The 20,839-nt window shown below is 45.2% G+C and overlaps 1 protein-coding gene across 5 annotated transcripts in view; it reads left to right on the top strand.

Annotated features, from left to right (window-relative positions):
* Positions 1 to 20,839, top strand: part of LOC146783245 (uncharacterized) — a 312,026-nt gene that overhangs the window by 288,212 nt on the left and 2,975 nt on the right. For all 5 annotated transcript variants that reach the window (XM_085633267.1, XM_085633266.1, XM_085633265.1 and 2 more), the window contains one exon: positions 8,885 to 9,130. In XM_085633267.1, coding sequence (XP_085489393.1) covers positions 8,885 to 9,130 — 246 coding nt within the window. The remainder of the gene's footprint in view (positions 1 to 8,884; positions 9,131 to 20,839) is intronic.

The following is a 20,839-nucleotide window of genomic DNA, read 5'->3' on the forward strand; positions in this document are numbered from 1 at the left end:
ACTTGCGATGGTGAAAGGAGTAGTCTCACCTGGGAGCTTTTCTCGCACGCTGCTCGTGATGCCTCTGGATTGGGATGTGGCACCACAAACAACCGCTCGGTGGTGTTATGGTTCACAAGCAGTCATTCCTGTGATAGAACTGCCTTGTCCTGCCCCCTCTCGCGCCCTCCCTTCTTTCAAGTGCTTTGCGGGCAGGGGGGGCTTCATGTGCAGCTCTCAGGCCTGCCACCCTCCGATGCGGCCCCAATTCCTTCTTCACAGATGTCAGTGCTGCATCTATTCAACGATGTCTCGACGGTCTCTCCTTACGCCGTGAGCACCACGAGGGCTGGAGATAGACGCCGACGTCGGAGGCGAGGTAGGCTGTACCTTTTCCTAGCTGGCCTTACGATGTGGGCCGTTGTAGGGAGCTTGCTGGTGCGTTGCGGACAAGGGAGGGTCTACGGCGGAGGGCAGCTGCCCTACCGTCTCTTGCAGCTGCTACGCTGGCGGCGCACTGTTCCACTGCGGGCCGTGTCTGGAGTGAAGGCTCACTTCTGATCGATGCGGAGAGGCTTCACATTCACCCTAGGTGCGGCCGCGGACCGATCCACTATTTCCCTCCCCCGCGGGCACTCCGGCTCACCACACCTCCGGGTCTCTCGCTCTGCCACCGTGGGTACTCACGGAGCGGGCGTGCTTCCCACCGTTCATGGGAGGGTTGGTGAAGTGGAGGCAGCCTTGGCACAGCGCTAGCTTAATTTCTCTCTTCTCCATTGGACCTTCAGCGGCTCACCCGGTCAGTAGAAGGGTAGTGACAGCCTCGCTGTTGTGGGCTCTGGATGGCCAACGTCTGGCCGTGCCACGTCCAGCCAGTGGTCAGTGCGAGGGTGGGCCTTCGACTCAGGCCCCATTTCCTCCACGGGGACCCAAAATAGCCTCAAGCCTACACGCAGGGCAGTACCCGCTTGTCGCCAATCTGGTGTTGCGGGCTCTAGGCCCACATTCTGGTAAAAGACTGACACAGACACGGTGGCTCTGGTTATTCAACTGGCCATGAGCACGTGCACCCGGACCCTTTTATTAACAGGCTCACGTCACTCGTGACGCCTGTGAGGGATGCGTGTGGGGGTGCAAGTGTGCCCACTCCCATAGGGGAGTGGCTACTAACACTGTCTGTCGAGACACTAGAACGTGTCTCGCAGGACACAACAGTGCAGTCTGCAGAGCTCTCTATCTGGGAGGTCAGGCGATTTCTCTTGCTGTATGTTTTGTGGTACTGGTAGTAATAGGAGTATAAATGATCTGCCTCTTTTACTAGGGAGATTGATAGTTGTTCAATTGCAAATGTTTCCCAAATTCTGTGGTGCTACGTGTCACTGGTTGGGGGAGACGAGACACACTTTCCAGTTTCTGACTATAACCAATCTTTCCAATACTAGTAGCTGGGATATTAATTTCAATAAACTTTTGCGAAGGCGTTCACACCCGACTGGCTGACGCCTATAATAATTGTTCCCTGGTCTGAATTTAGTGGGAATCTCACTTTCCTCTGAATGGAGGTTAGTGCTTCGGTCCAGTATGGTTTTAATTTGAGGCAGCTCAACCAAATGTGCAGTTTTACGCATCCGCACGTACTCCAATATTGCCCAGAACGAATGGGAAACATTTGTGTAAGTCTATCTGGCGTGAGTTACCGACACATCATTATTTAATTCACTCATTCCCTATGCAATATAGGTTTGTTGTGGAAGGTAATGACTCTGCAGAGTCCTACCCACTCTGAGATTTCCCAATTTAGAAGGTTGGTCCATTTTGCCACACATACAGATTAGACCACCCTTCTAGTTCCCCTGCTAGGGGTGATGTACTGTTTGAAAGGGTGTGGCAGGGTCTTAAATCGAAATATTTCTGTCCCAGTGGTGTAATGTTTAGTACCTGAACCTCTCTTGCTTTGGATACCCTATACATTTTTTCCATTTCTTCGTGGGTCCCCGGATTTTCAACTCCTTAAGGGTTTTGCAGTCTCCCTCCTTCCATTTAGCAAAATCCGCACCTGTAAGGCCATTGTGGGGTCCAGGTTAGAGTATGTGGGCGTTGGAGGAGATGGGAATTGTATGAATGGTAGGGTTTTCGTGATAGAGCCTCAAATGTCCATCAACGACCCTGTTTTCTGACTGTTTTGTTGCAATCTTGCTGACCTGTGGAGCCAGACAACATCCCATAGACGTCCGCAGGCAACTCTCGGTCCATATAGACAGTGCCTGGCAGATTCTCTTTTGTACTACTCCCCCAGGATTCCAAGTTTAAATGCTCCGTTACAGGTTTTAATATTGGGAACCCCAAGACGCCCCTGTCATTGGGGACTCTGAGGACCTTGCTGGAAATGTGTGTGAAGTTATCTGTGCTATTCTTAAATCCGCATTGGGAGCACCTGGAAGCCATACATTGGGTTGGATTTATGCCCATTTTATGGCAGATATACACCCAGTATGTAAGTGGAAGAACACGCACTAAATTCTTCAAAGGTTGCTTCTATATTCAGTTTGTAGCGTGCACTTACACCCAGGCCAGGAGATGGATCGGTTATGTCAAATAAGGAGATCTACTTTAAGGGGGGGTTATGGTTGCCCCCTAGAGATCGGAAACGCGTGCAATGATAACACCTAGTTATATCCGAGTGTCTGCTTCGATTCTGAAAGTCCGCGTCAACCTTATCATCCCCACTCCTGCATGGTTAACAGTCTCAGTACTAGTTTAGATATATTGTAGGTGATTTATGTATTGTGATGCTCTACTAACCTTAAGAGATGGGACGGGAGGGAGTGATGGGACAGCGACGGGCATGGAGATTAGTACCTCATCTACAAAAGCAATATCATGTGGACCTCTCCTCACGACGTTGGACCCTTTAGATTGTCCACTTATCTCAGAGCCATTTCCACAGGCTCAGTTGTCATGGCAAGTGACAGCGGGGACGTGGGGCGTTCCTCTTGTGTTCCTCTGTGAATGTTAAACTTCTTTGAGAAGATGCAGCTGATGTTTATCCTCACCCTAGGTTTCACAAATGGGCCCATCTTGATACCCAAGTTTCAGCCAGACCACATTCTGGCATGACCTTCTTTAGAGAGGTCCAACTCCTGTCATAGGAGTTCTCCGCATGCAGAGAAAACAAAATTAAGGGTATCTTTAAAAATATATATATATTTGACACGGTAAGCTGTGCTTCAAATATTGTCAAACATTTGTCTCTTCTGAAACCAGCCTGTTCTTCGTTTATTGTCTCCGGGAGGACAGGCGCCTGACCCCCAGCTAGAATCATCATGTAGATGTTATAGTCCACATTAAGGAGTGCTAGAGGGTGGCAGGATTTGCATTGCGGACCATCTTTGCCAGGTTCCACAAGGAAAATAATATCCTCATCTGACAAAGAGTCCGTGGTCTTCTGTCTTTTGGATATGTACTAAAAATAGCCTAAGTTGGAGGAAAAGATTTTTTTTAAACTCACCGGAAACACATCTAGGCCTGGGGCTGTCTTCGATTTTCTGGTTTGTATTGTGGTTTTATCTTCCGATGTAGTGATCAGCACCACCAGTTTCTCACGTTGAGCTGCCATAAGTTTTGCTGTGCATTTTGCAAGGACTGTTCGAGCGAGTCAGACAATTCTACCCCATCAGTTCAAAGTGTTTTGTAAAAGTGGGGCCCCCTCTTCTAGATCACCAAATACCAGCCTTCCATTTTTGTCTCCCAGTTCAAATATTCTCTACTTGTTGTGTTTTGCTTTCAGAGCCAATGCAAGAAAGTTGTGGGCTTTATTTCCATATTTTTAATGTTTGCAGCAGACGGTTAGCATGGATTTTTGAGATTTGTTCTTAATTGGCCCTTATCTTCATTACTTTCCTAAAGTTTATTTTGGTTCCCGACCCCTTGTTGCAGTTTTCAAGTTCTCATAGTTTCTCCTGTATTTTGTGTTGCGTTAATTACTGTGCATATCCGCAGCCGCTAAGGCTATTCGTTTGCCTCGCGCCACTACTTTCAGTGCCTCCCACAGTGCTTTTCTGGCGATGTCCCCATGATCGTTGGTTGCTCAATCGTCTTGTTTAGTATGCACTATTTCTGTCCTATGTGAAATATCCTGTAAAAGGTATCCACCTATGTGCTGTCTGCAGTCCCTTGATTCCTATCTATATCCCTCAGGTAGATGGCTACAGGGGCGTATCCTATATTTCAGTTTCCTATGTCTGTAGAGTAAATCAGTCTTATCAAATTATGCAAGACAATTATCGTATACTTCCTCGAGTATGTAATGTGTACATATGATTACAACATATTATAGCAATCTTTTTGCTGTACGTGACGCTAAGTATCTGAAAGGCCCATGTATTGTAGTGTATTTCATGTATATATGGACATTATTCAGTGAAGTAATTCCTGGACAGTATCTTCCAGTGACCGGTCAGTGCCCTTATCGAATTCTCCTCCCAGTATGACCTCCCTCTCAGCAAAGCCCTGAAGAATCTGCAATGCTGACTGGACAAATCTATCTTAGCCTTGGGTGAGAGGTGTAAGAGTTGGCTATGGAGAGGAACTCGGCACCCATCCTACATTTAATACATGTGTACTGGTCATTTTTGTCATGGAACTTCTCCTGCATTGCGGCTTCAATGGGTTCCTAATGAGTATTGTGGCCCTCAGTATCTTCTGACGCCTGTAATGAAGTGTCAATGTGGCAGGGTTTAAATCTCCCTGAATCACCTTTGCGCAGGTGACTCTCCAGTAGGAGAATTATTGCTGCCTGGTGTTGTTCCAACTTAGTGTAGACTTTTATTTTAAGTCCCTTATGATTGGTGGTGCAGGATAGAGCACAGCCTTTTAATCTTATAATCAATTCTATGAGTAATACATTTGTTTTTGTTGGTGCCTATAATGTACCATAAGCAAGAACTGAAGTAAACAACACCCTTGATAGCCATGGCCGAAGACTATGGTCAAACCGTCTCTAAAATAGTTGTGTTGCTTTCACACCATCCTCAAGGGTTTGTCTTGTCTACATGGTCGGACTTTCCAATGAGAGGGTTGAAAATACATTTTCAGCATTTATGTGGCACTTACCAAACGAAACGCTTGACTGCGGCATATTAGCATTAAATGGTGTGGTGCAAAGTTTTAACCAAAAACTGTAGACCTTTGTGAGTTCTTCCACTATTGGTCTGAAGACTTCATTTGGCTAATGTTGCAAATCCACCAAGGTGTTGGATCTTGCTTCTTGGAGTCTATGCCTTTTTGCCGGAATAATTTCTCTCCTGGGATTTGTCATTGTTGTGGTGTTGGGGTCTACTCTGTGCGCTCATTCTATGAACGTTTCTTCTTCTTTAAGATCCAAGATTTGTATGAAGAGTAGCTTGATGTATTCCAGTAGGGAGGTTTCTTCAGCCACCTCCATCATGTCACGTCATAAATTAGCACATTGTTGAGCCAGCCACTACTTTCCAGATGTTCACATTTATGTTGTAAGTTCCCAAAGCTGTTATCTATCTTATGCTTTTTTTTGCTAGGTTTCTCGTTCTGCCATTTCGAGAGTCTCTATCGCCTCCTCAAAGTCTTGGATGCTTGATTTGCCAAAGATTGTGAAGCCTGGTCACATATCTCTCTGGTATCATTCCATTTAACACCACAGAAGGTCCCCCTTAAATTCTTCACCCAGGTGATTTATGCATGCTACAAGCAGTCCCATTCAGCCTCTACAGTGTGTTGCACTGGGGCTGGTGGTGTTAAAAGCGTCATTACTTCCAGGAGCCTTGGGAGCCCTTGAGGGCTCGGGAGTTCTCGAGGGCACTCACTCTTTCTGTTTTTAGCCCACCCTTTAGGTCCCTGCTAGGGTGGCTTCACCATTGTGAGTGAATTTGGTTTAGGGTGCACCACTGCCTGCCCGGCACCCCTTTGATTCTAGGTTGGTACAGCTCACCTGAGATCCGCGGTCTGGGTTGCAGTGGTGTCAGTGCTGCAAGGCCCACTCTCTGTGTCTGATTGGGTGTGCTTTGTTAAATAAGGAGGAGCCAGGGGGCTCCACCCCACCCCCACACAACCCACTGAGATGTCACCACTACTCTGCTGACTGCGCCCACCTCCAGAAGTATTGCCAATGGAGTGCCCTCATGCTCACCCAGATGTCACATCTGTCTCTCCACACTCTGCCCTCACTTTCATAACTCTTGGTATCCGATCACCCTTCCATCTGGACCTCTCGTGTTGTATCGCTCATATCTGTGGGGTGCCCCCAAACTAGTAAAGTAATGTATGGCCGCTCTCCGAGTACAATTGTGGCTTCTCATTGATATTAGAAGGGTTGTTGGTTGGCACGAAGCAGAATATTAGGGATTCGCATCTTCCATCGTGGTGTATACGCCATGCCCCTGGTTCTCACGGAGACGTGTGTGTGTTGAAGAAATAGGCCCATTGGACATAGAGGGACATAATGTAAGTACGAATGCAATCGTAAGGAAAATGAATAGAGAGATCAAAGATGGTTTACAATTGGCTAATTCCAGGTTGTGAAAAAGATGTTGAGGGCACATAGGACTACTGAAAATGTGCTTACTGGTTGTTCTTTCAAGTTTGTTCAATCAATCAATATTTCTTTATTCTATTATTAATTAATAATCTCAAAAGTACAAACAAAAAAAATGTGAAAATATAATTTACATACTAAAAACGACCATAAAAAAATTAAAAAAAGTTATGAGATATAAAAAATTACATCTAACATTTTCATTAAAACTACAATGTACAAGAAGCAGCATACTTTGGCATTGGGGGAAAACAATTAGACATGTATAGCAGCATTCATTTTTAAGGCACCTTTTATAAAAGGCACGATGGCTAAAGTAATAGTTGAACATAATAGTAATTGTAAGTGCAAAAAAGCTGGCCTATGTTGGTAAAAGCTTCTAGATTTTAAAATAGGAGACAGATATCTTTTTCGCGGTAGTAATATGTCGGACAACATAAAACAAAATAGACCAAGGTTTGTACAGAGATTCTGTCACAAGGACACGTCAAAATAGAATTACTGTCATATTGACCAGGAGGGAGGCAGAGACTGCACCGTATTGAGCCCAATCGAAACCTTGTGAGCAGGTATCTCTCCCAGGGATTTTTAACCAAGGTAAGATTGGACTCTGGGCCTGGAGTGGTTTGTATTATGTTACAGGCTCTTGCTATCGTTATTTCCAGAGCCATGGATACCCTTATTTCCATAGTTTGTCTCATATATTTCTCCTTTATCCTCTTCTCATCCGCTTTAACAATGGATTGAGGAGCATAATACAATTCGGGATGTTCTAATTCAGCAGTTAGGTTTTTATATATGCCAGCCATGGTATCTTGTCCCCCAGATCATAGCCAAGACAGTCCTTAATTACTTCTCTGTTAAAGGCTGTGTGATCCCCACTCCAGACAGAGATCCAGAGAAGTAATGGAGCTATTTTAACAGCATCTTCCACAAATCCCAGACCCAACTCATCATGCACTAAGGTGCTAGGACTTGCAGGACCAACCCAAAGTAGTTTTCGACAAAATCTATTCTCCTCTCTCTGTATTTTTAAACAATTACGATAGCCCAAGATGGTTGCACCATTCATAAGAATTGGCACACATTTCATCCTATAGATCCCTAAAAGAGGAACTATAGGTTTGCTGCCTATCGAGGCAGAAAACGTAAAAAGAGCACCATAGGCTTGTTTAAAACGTTGGCCTCTTTCAGCCATACATGGGCTCCAGTTACTGTGTTGATCAAAAGCGACTCCAAGGTACGGAAAAGAACTAATCTGCAATATTACTTCAACCTTAATACATATGGGCCTAGCTTTAGAAGTGATCTTCCCGCAGATCATAATATGGGTTTTGGGAATATTGTTATCTAGATCCAGCTCATTCATAAAATTTACAAATATATCCACCGAGCCCCTTAGACCATTAGATGTGTGGGATAATAAAACCGCATCATCTGCATACAGCAGAGACGGGCCGAAAGCAAAATTTCTCCTGGGCATACCCTTATCGTTTTCTATCAAAAATGTATTCAAGCCGTTAATGTATAATAGGAATAGGAGTGGGGCCAGTACACAACCCTGCCTAGCACCTCTAGGGAGTTTAAAGGAGGAAATGTAACTTAGAACTAAATTGAGGGTGAGAGAGAACAACAAGATTTATCAGAAGCAAATAAGAGGGGAAAAACAGAAGTTCTAAAAAGCAGTTTGACAGAACGTGAGGTATGATTCGAGACAAGGTAAAAGAAGAGAACTCCAGGGAAACTCAACAAATATAAATCTTTCTGCTGAGGAGGGTCATCAGACTAATTAGAAGAGTAGTTATGTTGGAAGATGGATTGAGGTGGAACAAGGGAAGGTTCATTAAAGTTCACATAGATAGGATTCAGAAAAAGGAAGGACAAAGAGAAGGTGAAGGATCTTGAGGATGAAGTTATGAGGCATGTGGGTGATGAATGTGGGTCAGGTGATGCAGAATAGATGGTAGAACCTCATAAGGGCAAGTCTCTGAGGAATAGGAGTATTCCGAAGAAATTTGAGGGCTGTGTCATGTCTGCCCACTCTTTTCCTCAAAAGACTCATCGTGATATAAAGCGCAATCTGTGATTTGACTACACTAGCTATACGTTGTATGTATATCTGTATAATAATTTTCCAAAAAAGGGGAGACGTGTTATATGCAGGAGTGTGCCAAACCCTGATTTATTTCTTGTTTTGCCATGAAAATGATGCAAATTTGCAAAATGTACTTTCCCTGCAAATAACTTGGCAGAATATGGAGAGCAAGGTGTCCCTTGAACTGTTTCTAGTGATTCTCAACATGTCTAGTTAACAAACAATCTCTGTTTATTTCACAGAAGAGCAACAGTTTGCGGAGAACCATGACCAGTCCATCCTCCGTGTCGAATTGGCAAACTTGGGATCCTTCGACCAGCAGTGGAGATCCCATGGATCAGGAGGATGTGAGCTCAGGGCCGGATCCTCCCAGGCGGAGGACGTGGAGTGTGCGCACCTTCCATGACTTCCTGGCTCCATTGCCAAAGCTACAGAAGAAGTGGTGCAGTTGGAGCACAGGCAGCCCTTTCACCAAGCTGGTGGACAGCGTGAGTACATGCACCAGTGTAGCAACCTCTTTGCCTCTGAGACATGTTTGTCTCGCCATACTCGTTGTTTGGTCTCACCTGCAGGCAGTGCACATGTGCTGTTGCTTGGTGACGATCTGTTGTGTCAAGAAAAAAAAAGAAAAATCCAAAAACAAAGAAAACTCAAAAAAAGGCTTTTATGCAGCCCATTACTTAACATTTGTTGGCATCATTATCACTTTTCTTTGCTACCGCTCATTACTTAACATCTGTTGGTACAATTATCATTTTTCTTTGCTCTCGCTCATTACTTACCATTCGTTGGCATCATTATCACTCTTCTTTGCTCCCCTCCATTGCTTACCATTCGTTGGCATCATTATCACTCTTCTTTGCTCCCACCAATTACTTGCCATTTGTTGACAGCATTATCGCTCTTTTTTGCTCCCGGCCATTTCCTACCATTCGTTGGCAACATTATCACTCTTCTTTGCTCCCACCCATTACTTACCATTCGTTGGCTTTATTATCACTCTTCTTTGCTCCCGCCCATTACTTACCATTCGTTGCCATCATTATCACTCTTCTTTGCTCCCACCCATTACTTACCATTCGTTGGCTTTATTATCACTCTTCTTTGCTCCCGCCCATTACTTACCATTCGTTGCCATCATTATCACTCTTCTTTGCTCCCACCCATTACTTACCATTCGTTGGCTTGATTATCACTCTTCTTTGCTGCCGCCCATTACTTACCATTCGTTGGCATCATTATCACTCTTCTTTGCTGCCACCCATTACTTACCATTTGTTGACGTCATTATCACTCTTCTTTGCTCCCACCCATTACTTGTCATTCGTGGCATCATTATCACTCTTCTTTGCTGCCGCCCATTACTTGCCATTCGTTGGCATTATTATCACTCTTCTTTGCTCTCACCCATTACTTACCATTCGTTGGCTTGATTATCACTCTTCTTTGCTGCCGCCCATTACTTGCCATTTGTTGACAGCATTATCGCTCTTTTTTGCTCCCGGCCATTTCCTACCATTCGTTGGCAACATTATCACTCTTCTTTGCTCCCACCCATTACTTACCATTCGTTGGCTTTATTATCACTCTTCTTTGCTCCCGCCCATTACTTACCATTCGTTGGCTTGATTATCACTCTTCTTTGCTGCCGCCCATTACTTACCATTCGTTGGCATCATTATCACTCTTCTTTGCTGCCACCCATTACTTACCATTTGTTGACGTCATTATCACTCTTCTTTGCTCCCACCCATTACTTGTCATTCGTGGCATCATTATCACTCTTCTTTGCTGCCGCCCATTACTTGCCATTCGTTGGCATTATTATCACTCTTCTTTGCTCTCACCCATTACTTACCATTCGTTGGCTTGATTATCACTCTTCTTTGCTGCCGCCCATTACTTACCATTCGTTGGCATCATTACCACTCTTCTTTGCTGCCGCCCATTACTTACCATTTGTTGGTATCATTATCGCTCTTCCTTGCTGCCTTATAATTCAGCAGTGCCAGAAAGGCATCACTTCCTGAGTCACTTTGTTTCTTTGTGTGAAGCATGGACCAAGTACAGATTGATTTTGCGTGATTAGTGTCCATCCACTGCTAGAAGCAAGAACCTCTGCTTCAAGTGCCCGGCCTCTTCACGCCTCATTCGGCATGACACCACGGCCATTCTCCGCCGCAGTGCCACCCCTGCATTGTCACTCATCACAACCATGGTACTAGCAACTGGGAGCTCCAGGGTGGTAGTACGGGCTCACAACACACTGGTGGCAACATTGACTGCATGCGGTAGTACTAAAAGAAATACGCTGGTGCAGCGATTCCATGTCCACTCTCTAATTGACATTAAAATTAAAAGATGCAGTGCATGCCCATTAATTGCCTAGTAGGCCAGAGAGGATCAGAAAGCACTGCCTGAAAAAAAAAAAAAGCAAAGTTTGGCAAAGGCAATAGGTCTATTTAAAAAAAAAAAAAAAAGGCAATTTTTTTTAGCCGTAGCGAAGCGAAAAGTAAAAAAAAAAGTGCTAAGACGCGGTCAACGCTGGCCTCTTTGTAGTGTTTTTTGTGCTATCAACCCTGCTGCACAGCAGCCACACAGCTGTACAACATAGCAAAGAAAACAATCACCTGGCCAGATAGGTCTACTATTTGGATTTCAGTGTTTTTTAAGCCATGTTGTACAGCTGCATGGCTCCTGTGCAGCATGTCTGAAAGTTTAAAAAATGCTATGAAGCAACCAGTATTGACTGCATCATGGCAATTTTTTTTACACTTTTAGCCATGCTGCACAGCAGGTGGGCTGCTGTACAACATGGCTAAAAAACATTGATAAAGCCAATAGATCTTGCATATTCAAGACCTATTGGATCTGCCAATGCTTGTTTGTATTGACACCCAGTTCTAGTGTGTTAACGGAATCGCGCCTTGAATTTACACTCGCTCTGTCTGATCACAGTGGCTGTGTTACCAGAACATCAGAGATATTCTTGGGAACATAGTTATAGATTCAGGCTACTGTGTGTGTGTGTGTGTTGGCACAGTACCATAAGCTTTGGTTAACTGTTAAAACATCTGCTTTTATTGCAGAGCACAGCTGTCAGATGATGTGGCCTCCTTTTGTGTTGTGAACACAGCGTAAAGTAGAAACTGTCTGACTCGTCTATTTCCCACTCACGCAGCCATTCATTCACTTAATCAATGACGTACCTACTAAAAATCCATTTATCCAGCCACTCGCATATTCATTCACTCAGTGACCATTCAGCTCCCTACTCATCTATTCATCCATTTGTTCATCACTTCACATACCCTGCATATACCTACTCTCCCATGTACTAACTAACCCATCCATTCCCTCGCACTTCTACCCTCTCACCTATTCACTCAGCCACTCACCCATTTATTCAATAAAACAATCATCCACCCTCCCATTCACTGATAGATTATCAATGTCTACTGACACATCATTAATTTCATCTACCCTCTCACGCAGTTAGAAACTCATACATTCACACACTTTACTCATCGACACACAACACTCCATTTGCCGCCTGACCTATCTACGCGTACGTCCTCTTACCGTCACTCACTCACATAGCCATCCATTCACATCCACATCCAGGCACATATCTACTCACTCACTCATATAGCCACCTACTTACCCCACCACACACCAGAAATGCACAGAGTTCACTCCATTATTAAACACACACTTTCACAACCCCCTTCACATGTGACTTTCAGAACAGGATACAACACACCGAGTGAGAGCTTCAGAACAGGACACAATAGATGACGCCTGCAGAACTAGACACCATCCTCCTGGTGAGGCCTTCAGAATTGAAGCCAAGGGTTCAGATTTGGCTGCCAGAACTGGGGGCAAGCCCCCAAACAAGGAACCCAGAACTGAGTCCAATCACTCCATATGAGGCTTCAGCATTGGACAGAATACTACAGAAAAGGCCCAAGAGCTGTAGACAGTACACCACAGGTGGCCCAAAACTGGACTCAACGCTCTAACTGCGGCCTTCATCTCCCGGACACAATACTCCATTTTTAACAGTAATTCTGTAGGTGAGGCACTAGGAACAGGACCCAATACTTCACATGTGGCCCCTAGTACTGAACACACACATAACCTCGATGTCCTACACCGGATATGGTCTCCAAGATTGGCCACCACTGCAGAAGAGGACTTACTAGCGATGTGTATCCTATCTACTGGTTATGAAAGACTCCTTTGTCCTGGTTGTGCCTCACTGCATACCAATCCTCCTCTTGCTTTCTCTTTTGCCTTGTTTTTTTGTTTACCCACTCTGACGTCATCTGATATGAGAACTTCTAGGTGCATAAGAACAATTCTGCCTTAATTGCTCTGTGTATTTGAAGGACGGTTACAGTTTTGGTGTCTGTACTCTGCCTGTCTGTGCATGAGGGGGTTTTGCACCCTACCTGCCTGTAGTGTGTAAGAGAGGAGGTTTGTACTCCTGCTGCCCTTGTATGTTTTCTGTTCTTGCTCGGTCTCAAGAGAAAGCCTGCATTGCTGCTGACAGTGCTGTAATCCTTTTCTGTTTGTGTTTTTGTGTTGTCCGGTGGGTGTAGGTGAGGGAATATTGCACAGCTATTGACTGCATTGCACATGCTTTGTGTGCTTGACATAGTGTGGGGGGGGAGGGGAAGCTTCCACTAATGCTGTTGATGCTGGATCTATTGTCTGTGTCCGTCACATCATTCAAGGTGCCAGCATCTCTCCCTTTAGCTGCTATTCCTTGAAGACAGCTGATTAATCCTTGATTTTACACTGATTGCTGTAAATGATTGGCAACTTTATGGCTGACCCTCTGTCCAAAATAAATTCACAGGTGTTACAGAGGCTTGTTGAGTTCTGCAGATTGGCACACTGGAGCGAGGAAGAAAGACTTTACGTTAATGGCTGATTTTTTGCTCATGTTCTCATTTCGCCAAACTCTGTTCTTCCATCTTTCAGTATTCGAGTGTCCGACACCTCTCAGTGAGCTAGAGGGCTGGGGGGCTACTGGGCCCCAACCGTGGTGGCTGAGGTTGTTTGCTTCTTGTGTCCTGGGGTCCATCACACTGTGGCTCTGCAAACTGGCCCAAGTGCACCCTTCCATGAGGGCAGCAGTCACAGGATTCTCTGGGAAGGAGTGTCCGGGGAAAGAGCTCAGAACTCAACAGTCAACCAGCAGACACCATTGTGCAGCCCAATGCTTATCTGAGCACTTCAATGACAATGGGAACCCATAATGTTACGCAATTTGATGAGGCTCAGTTGTGGGGTTGTGATTCCAACTACAAGTCCTAGGTCTCTACTCCTACAGAGTATTTCATACTCCAGTTCACACCCAAACTGGGGTGCATATGTATCAGTCCGTATTCCCGTTACTAAGCACAGCCTACACATCTAACCCTGTCTTTTGCATCTGAGGCCCCATTACCTGCTCTTGTTGCTGCAGTTATACAGTGCTGGTGGGTGTTCTCCCAGCCGTGGATTCAGCAGCGACTCTGTAACACCAGTCTCAGGCTGTGGATGGTGAATACCATGGCAGCCTGCTCGGCGAGCACAAATCCTGTTCGATGCAGCCCCTGGGCCAGGTACTAAAAGGGACTTGTTAGGACCTCCAGCACAGGATCACACTGGGTGCTTGTTTGGCAGAAGAGGTCCTCGGGCTGCTTTCAGTCTTCTGTATTGGTGGTTACTGCATGTCCTCTACTGGATTGGTTTGGAGTCCGGTAGCATCAGCCTTTGGGACTTGCAGTGCTGCCGAGCAGCACTTGGTTACTTTTCGGACTTCATTTCTGAATGCGATTCACTGAAGGGCAATCATGAATGACTGGGAGACCCCTATTAAAATGGGTCCTTCAGCATTTTCTTGGTGTTCCACACCGCAGGAAAACGCCTGATTCCTCCTTCTGAACGGTCTAGTCCTCTGCAGGGTTATCTCTCTTTGTCTCTGAGCTGGCAGGAAGGCTAATAGGTGTTAGAACAACCTTCTACTTCTCCAGCATGTTGTGCAGTCTTTGGGTGATTCCGCCCCCCCCCTTCCTGGAGACTGGCTGTCATGCAGACATCAGCCCTGGTCACACAGCAGCTCTTCTTGTTCATTGCGTAGCCCACACTTCCATGGTTAAGAAGCACTTGCAACCAGAACAAAGAGGATACCACATTCATGCACATTTTCCAGACATGAGATCCACTGTATAAGGCTTCAGAACTGGTTAGGGATGGTTCCCTTTTGAGTGTAATTTCCAAGCTGCTCCTCAGTTACAGCATTTGTGCAAGGTGAATGCTCTCACAGCAGGTGGCAATGGGGCTGGTTCCAAGCAGGTTTATTTTCTTCAAAGAAAGGGAACAATAAATTGTAACATCCCTGCACCCGGCTGTCATCAGGCTTCTTGTAGCAGTGATCACAGGCACAGACAAAAGAGAGGTCCTACCTAAAAACGCCCTCACCTTGAACATCAGAACTGCAGTCTCATCCCCCTGCCACTACAATCTAGTGCTCAGGAAGAACTATTCTGCAAGCTTTTGCCAATAAGATTCTCATTGAATTTCTGAAGTCAGCCCTGGCTCCATCAGCCCTCACCTCAGTGTCTGAATCTCCAGTGTCCAGCCTTGGGAGTGCAGGCGATACACTTCCAGTGCCTGGGGCAGTGGCATCACCCTCCATCTTGTGCACATTAACCAGTGGCCATCTTGAATGAATCTCGTGGTCCCATTACTCAAACTCATGACACACACGAATGCTACTGTCATACTTGTGCTACACATTAACTCCACATACGTGCACTTGGCACACACACAGAATGTCAGCACAGGGTTCTGGAGTTACCAAACAATGTACCTTTACATGAGAGGGGCCAGTAGACTCTTCGTTTCCTGACACACAACTAATTCACAAAAACCCTGTATGCTACCACCACTGCTTTACATGATTCACCCGGGGCAAGGACTGTAGCTCTACAACCACTATGAGGGCTTGCTTTGTGCGCCCTTGTAGTGTACAGAACAGGTTCTGGATCTTGCATTACTAAAGAAAAGCTGAGGCCTCTGCCCGCACACTACATCAGTGTAATGCCAGGGCCAAAGTAATGAGTTGGGATACCAGTTTCACATACTTGTGGGCTCTCGGGGCAGAAAGTGCATGCCATTTCACCATGCTGGGGACATTCCTGTCCAAACAGACCGCCACACTCGCACATCTCTATGGTGGGCCTTGACTCATTGTACTTGGTAACAATACAGGTAGGGAGCCAAGTGCCTTTCTTAAGGGGGCTATTTAATTAAACACAGTAACTGAGAGACATGCCAGATTCAAGGAGCAGGTGCACCTCTTGTGTAGAAAGTACAAGAAAGAAGAGCAAGAAATGGATTAATGAAGTCTGTTGGTCAGTACCGACTCAAAACCTAATGAAGCTCTTGCTTCATCGCCCCCTATGTTTTTAGGTAATCCAACTGAAGAGGTTTTAGCCTTTAATGCTTAGATGTCGTCGGTGGTTGTTTCTGTTGCTCCACTTAAATTCAGCTAGTCCCTTCCCACCACGCCTACTTCCCCTAGAACACAAATACACTTAGAAAGGCAAAACTTCACTGCAGAAGGCTGGAACGCAAATGGAGCGCAAATCTCAACCCTGCACCGAAAACCCTATACGAGTCTCCAATTAAAAACGACCTCAAACTCCTACAGACAGTCGAGCCTCTTATTGCACAGATAATCCGGCGGCTTCTACTCATTCGTCTTCAGAGGTCTTCACCATCATAAATTCTGCCCCTCATCTATCAGCCCGTAATCAAGTCATCCCCAGTTGCTAGAGTTAGGCGATAACTTGCCCTTGTTCTTTCATATTAAAATCTCCTCCATATAGAAGTAGATGTTTATTCTATTTCACGCTTCTGTGCATGAATTTCTCATCCTCATTGGATTAACAAGTTCAGTTTATCAACAATTGAATGCATTCAATCAGCATTAATGAATATAAAATCTGGTTCCATTTTGACTCCCTACAACCCTTCTACTTTGTAATTAGGCAAGAAGTTCATCACCCCTTGCCTCTGTCAACTCTTAAAATCCTCTCTTCTGTGCCAACGTCTACCTTACGCACAACCTCTGCTCAAGAAACCGGGTGCAGACCCTTCATAATAGCTGAATTTCAGAGGGAAACAGCCTTTACTACACAGCCAGAACTATGCAGTACCATTACAACGCGGGCAATACAACGAACGTGTTGTTACCACGTTACAGTGAATTACATTAGTAAATGTGTGGTTGGAATTTGAATCCAACACCTTCCCTACTGTTGCACAAACTGGAGTTGGAATAGTAACATATACTATTCCAAAACCCAGCGCTTCCCTAAGGCAAGTCATTGTAACGACTTGCGTGTGAATGAAATGTGTGGTAACAACATGTTCGTTGTATTGCCCGCATTTTAATGGCATGCGTTGTAAAAGCATGCGTGATTGTGTCATAGATCCAATTCAGAGCCCTTTCTCTCTTTCCTCTTGTTTCCAAAATACTGGAAAAATCAGTCCATAAGCAAATATCAATTTATTTGGAAAACAAGTCTCTTTTGGATGACTCCAGTCAACTTTACGCCCGATGTATTGTACCGAGTTTGCTTTGAGGTGCTTCAAAACACATCTTCCTAACTCTGGACTAAGGAGGTTCGGAGGCGCCCGTCCTACTGGACCTCTCTGCAGCCTTTGAAACAGACTCGTATCAAATGCGGCTGGAACGTCTTTACCAGCTTGGAATAGATGGATCTCCTCTTAGATGGATCATTTCCTTTACATCAGACCGTCGACCGATAGCAACACTTGATTCAATTTTCTCCTCTTCGACATCACTAGCATATGGATTACCCAATAGCATCACTTGAGCCCCAAACTATTCATTGTTTGCTTCAGACCACTAGAAAATTTGGTTCAATCTTCTGGCCTTGAACTCGTATTCTTTGCTGTTCACACCCAGCTCGTTATTTCCATTGAAGAAAATTTCAAATGCCATCCGCCTGGTGGTCTAACTAGTTAGGAAGCCCCCCTTCTCTAGCCAGATCCATCATAAATCTAGGCATGAAATGGTATCATGATTTATACTTTAAAGCTCAAATTGTGCCAGCTGCTGGTGCATGTTTCACCTTGTTAAAGGCTTTAAGGAAAATCTTCAAGACTGGACTATGGGAACTCCCTATACTTGGGACTCCCCAAATATTCAATTCATTGGCCCAGATTGTGCAGAATGCTGCAGCCAGACGTACCCTCAGTAGACCCAGACATCAATCCATTGCCCCTCAGTTTAGAGACCTTCATTGGTTGCACACCCATAAAAGAATGATTTTTAAAACTTCTGCACTTACCTTCCTTGGCCTGTCTAAAAAGAGTCCAAAATACACCCATGGCCTCATCAGTCTCTATGCACCCACAAGACCCTTCAGACTACTGGTAGCCCACGATTTAAGCAATCTGGACTCGGGGTCCGTTCCTTTTATTACCTCGCTCCTAAACAGTAACATGCCCTCCCTCATGGACTTTATCAGGCACCCTCTGAATCATTTCTAAAAACAACTAAAAATACTGCTTTTCTCGCTAAATTAATCCTTCCTTTTACCTCTTTAGCCGTACTCCCTACAGCCTTGATGTCCTAGTTTGAGCAACTAGTGCACTTTCCAATTTTCTATTCATTCATTCTCGAATGCTTGTGAGAAAGGCATCCTCCTTGCATTGCTTCAGAAAATTGAGCTGGACTCGGCCATCGTAAAGAAGTCTAAGCCCACCATCTCCTGGCAGCGGGGAAGCTTGTAATTAGCTGGCCAAATAAAGTCCCAGAAAATCACACGCTTGTGGATTGGTGTCAAGTGGGTGTGCGCCCCTAGCACAGTGTGTTTGATGCAAATGGTAGGCATTTCTGGTCCTGCCCAATGGTGTTGATGCTTTCTAAGCAGCTGCACACACATGGTTTTCCTTCCGCCATTCTCTTGGAGGTGTAAGCAGTGTCCTGTGACGAGTCACATGGGTGGGCCATTTCACTTGATGTCTTCATGTAAGTCGAACCATTGCACGAAATGGGTCACTCCTTTCAAAGTCGCTTTCTATGCAGATGACTCTAAGCGTTTGCTGAGGTAGTACCAGTCATCCTGTAATTTCACTAGTCGTCTGGAAAAATGTGTAGCTGCCATCCATGGTGGGATGGCTTCTAACTTCTTGAAGAAGAATAGAGATCTAACTTGCAGCCAAGTTAGCTGTGTTGGCTTTGTCAAGGGTTTGTTTTTTCGTGCTTCGGGGATTTAAGTTAGCACGTTCATAATTGGTTAAGTTATCATGTTCATAATTGGATGGGATATAAATTATATGTCATAGCTTATGAGTATTGTGCATCTTTGAATGTTACCAGCATTTGTAATTATGGGCCAGATGTACTACACAGTGGTCGCAAAATACTAGTCATAATTTGCAACCCATGTGGTAATTCGCAAACCTACCTATGTACTAATAGGTTGATTCGCACCTTAACAATTCCTAGTGCCCACAATTCGACCTACTTCATGAATATTAACGAGGTAGGTTGCACATTGCGACCCAATATGATCCGCAGCCTTCACTGGGGTGGTGGCTTGCTCGGGTCAGCAGACCACCATACCTGTGATTACTTTTAAATAAAGCTTTTTTTTTTAATGCAACCCGTTTTCTTTCATGGAAAACAGATTGCACTAAAAAATGAAACATGTAAGTTTCATTTTATGAGTAGGCGGTGGTCCATTGGGCACTGCCTACTCTTAAGAAATGTTTTCGTCAACATTAACAAAGGGGAGGCGGCTCCCAAGAGAACCCCTTCCTGTTAGTGATTGGCTTACCACCTCCATTGCGGAGGTGATAAAAGAATGTTTTACGACCGAAATTAAGTCGCAAAACATTATTACATACCAATCCAAACTGATTCCATATTTGGATGGAATGCCCTAAACATGCCCCTTCCAAATGCTGAATTACAAACCTAAATTATAATTCGGTAACGTGTTTTGTTCATATTAAAAGGCCGTTTTGCTGTCACAAATGGCCCAATTCGACAACTCGGACTCTTTGCGACCCCCCCCAAAGGCTTTGTACATGTGGCTCTATGTTCTTTTAGAAATACAAGTATCACTTCCAGTTTTTTGGTCCGTGCCATAATAAAAGGATTATCTAGCATTAACGTCGGCTAATAAAAGGACAATTGTCCAAAGTGAGCCCCATCCGCCACCCGTGAGCACGAAGCTAAAGACAATTCACACTTTGCGTCCTCCTTTCACCCCCCGAATGGATCTGGTGATTCAAGTTCTTATCATTTCAACTCCTAGAAAAGTGGGACTATCTATCTATCCTTTGCAAACATTTTACATGCCTGGAAGCATTTGTTATAAGTACAGAGAACAATAGCGGCCAGTGCCCCCCAGAAGTGGAGGGTCATCGAGCCAGTGTCAAACCTCAGTGGCCGGCACTATGGTGAATCACAATGCCTTTGGGCTCACATTCCAATGCTCTCAGTCATGGCTCGTTAACAGATTTTATAACGGGCTGTGACTGAGAGCTCTGGAATTACGGATGAAGGCAATACGAGTTTCTCACAGTGCCCATCAGTGGGCCAAAAAAATAGAACTTAAAAACGTACTTCCCTAGGCTTCCTCGTCACCTTGAATCCTCATGGAGCCTCAGCCAACCCTCTCCAAATCCCAACACTGCTCTCATGCTGCAGATGAGCAGATGAGAGCTGCGCCAGGATTGGCTGGAGCAGGCTGCCTCTATGCTCCAACAGATACAGGAGGCCTGTGCCTGCTCTCCACCCAGCTGTCTAAGACCGCATTGTGGAGAGGTTTACACTGCGCATGTCAGGCTGGCCGTCTCGAAACAGCTGCCCAAAGAGAAATGTGCAGTATATACTGGTGGAGTTAGCACCACTCCCCTGCTGCCAGTCAGTAGCAATGCCCCGCCCCCAAACACCCCTCGGGCTTGGAGCTGTGAAAAATAAAATGGCAATTCATTGTATTAGCGTTTTATTTTCCACTTTCGCTGCACTGGCAGCAGGGGGCGACAATCCTCTGTCCTAAAGGGGCGCCGCCACTGACAGAGACCAAGGCTTCTCTTTACTCCTCAGAGCATGACAGTAGGCAGCATTTGTCATGTGTCATCGGCCCGGGCTGCTC

Source organism: Triturus cristatus, chromosome 11 (genome assembly GCF_964204655.1).
Source record: "Triturus cristatus chromosome 11, aTriCri1.1, whole genome shotgun sequence".
In the NCBI taxonomy this organism is placed as follows: Eukaryota; Metazoa; Chordata; class Amphibia; order Caudata; family Salamandridae; genus Triturus; species Triturus cristatus.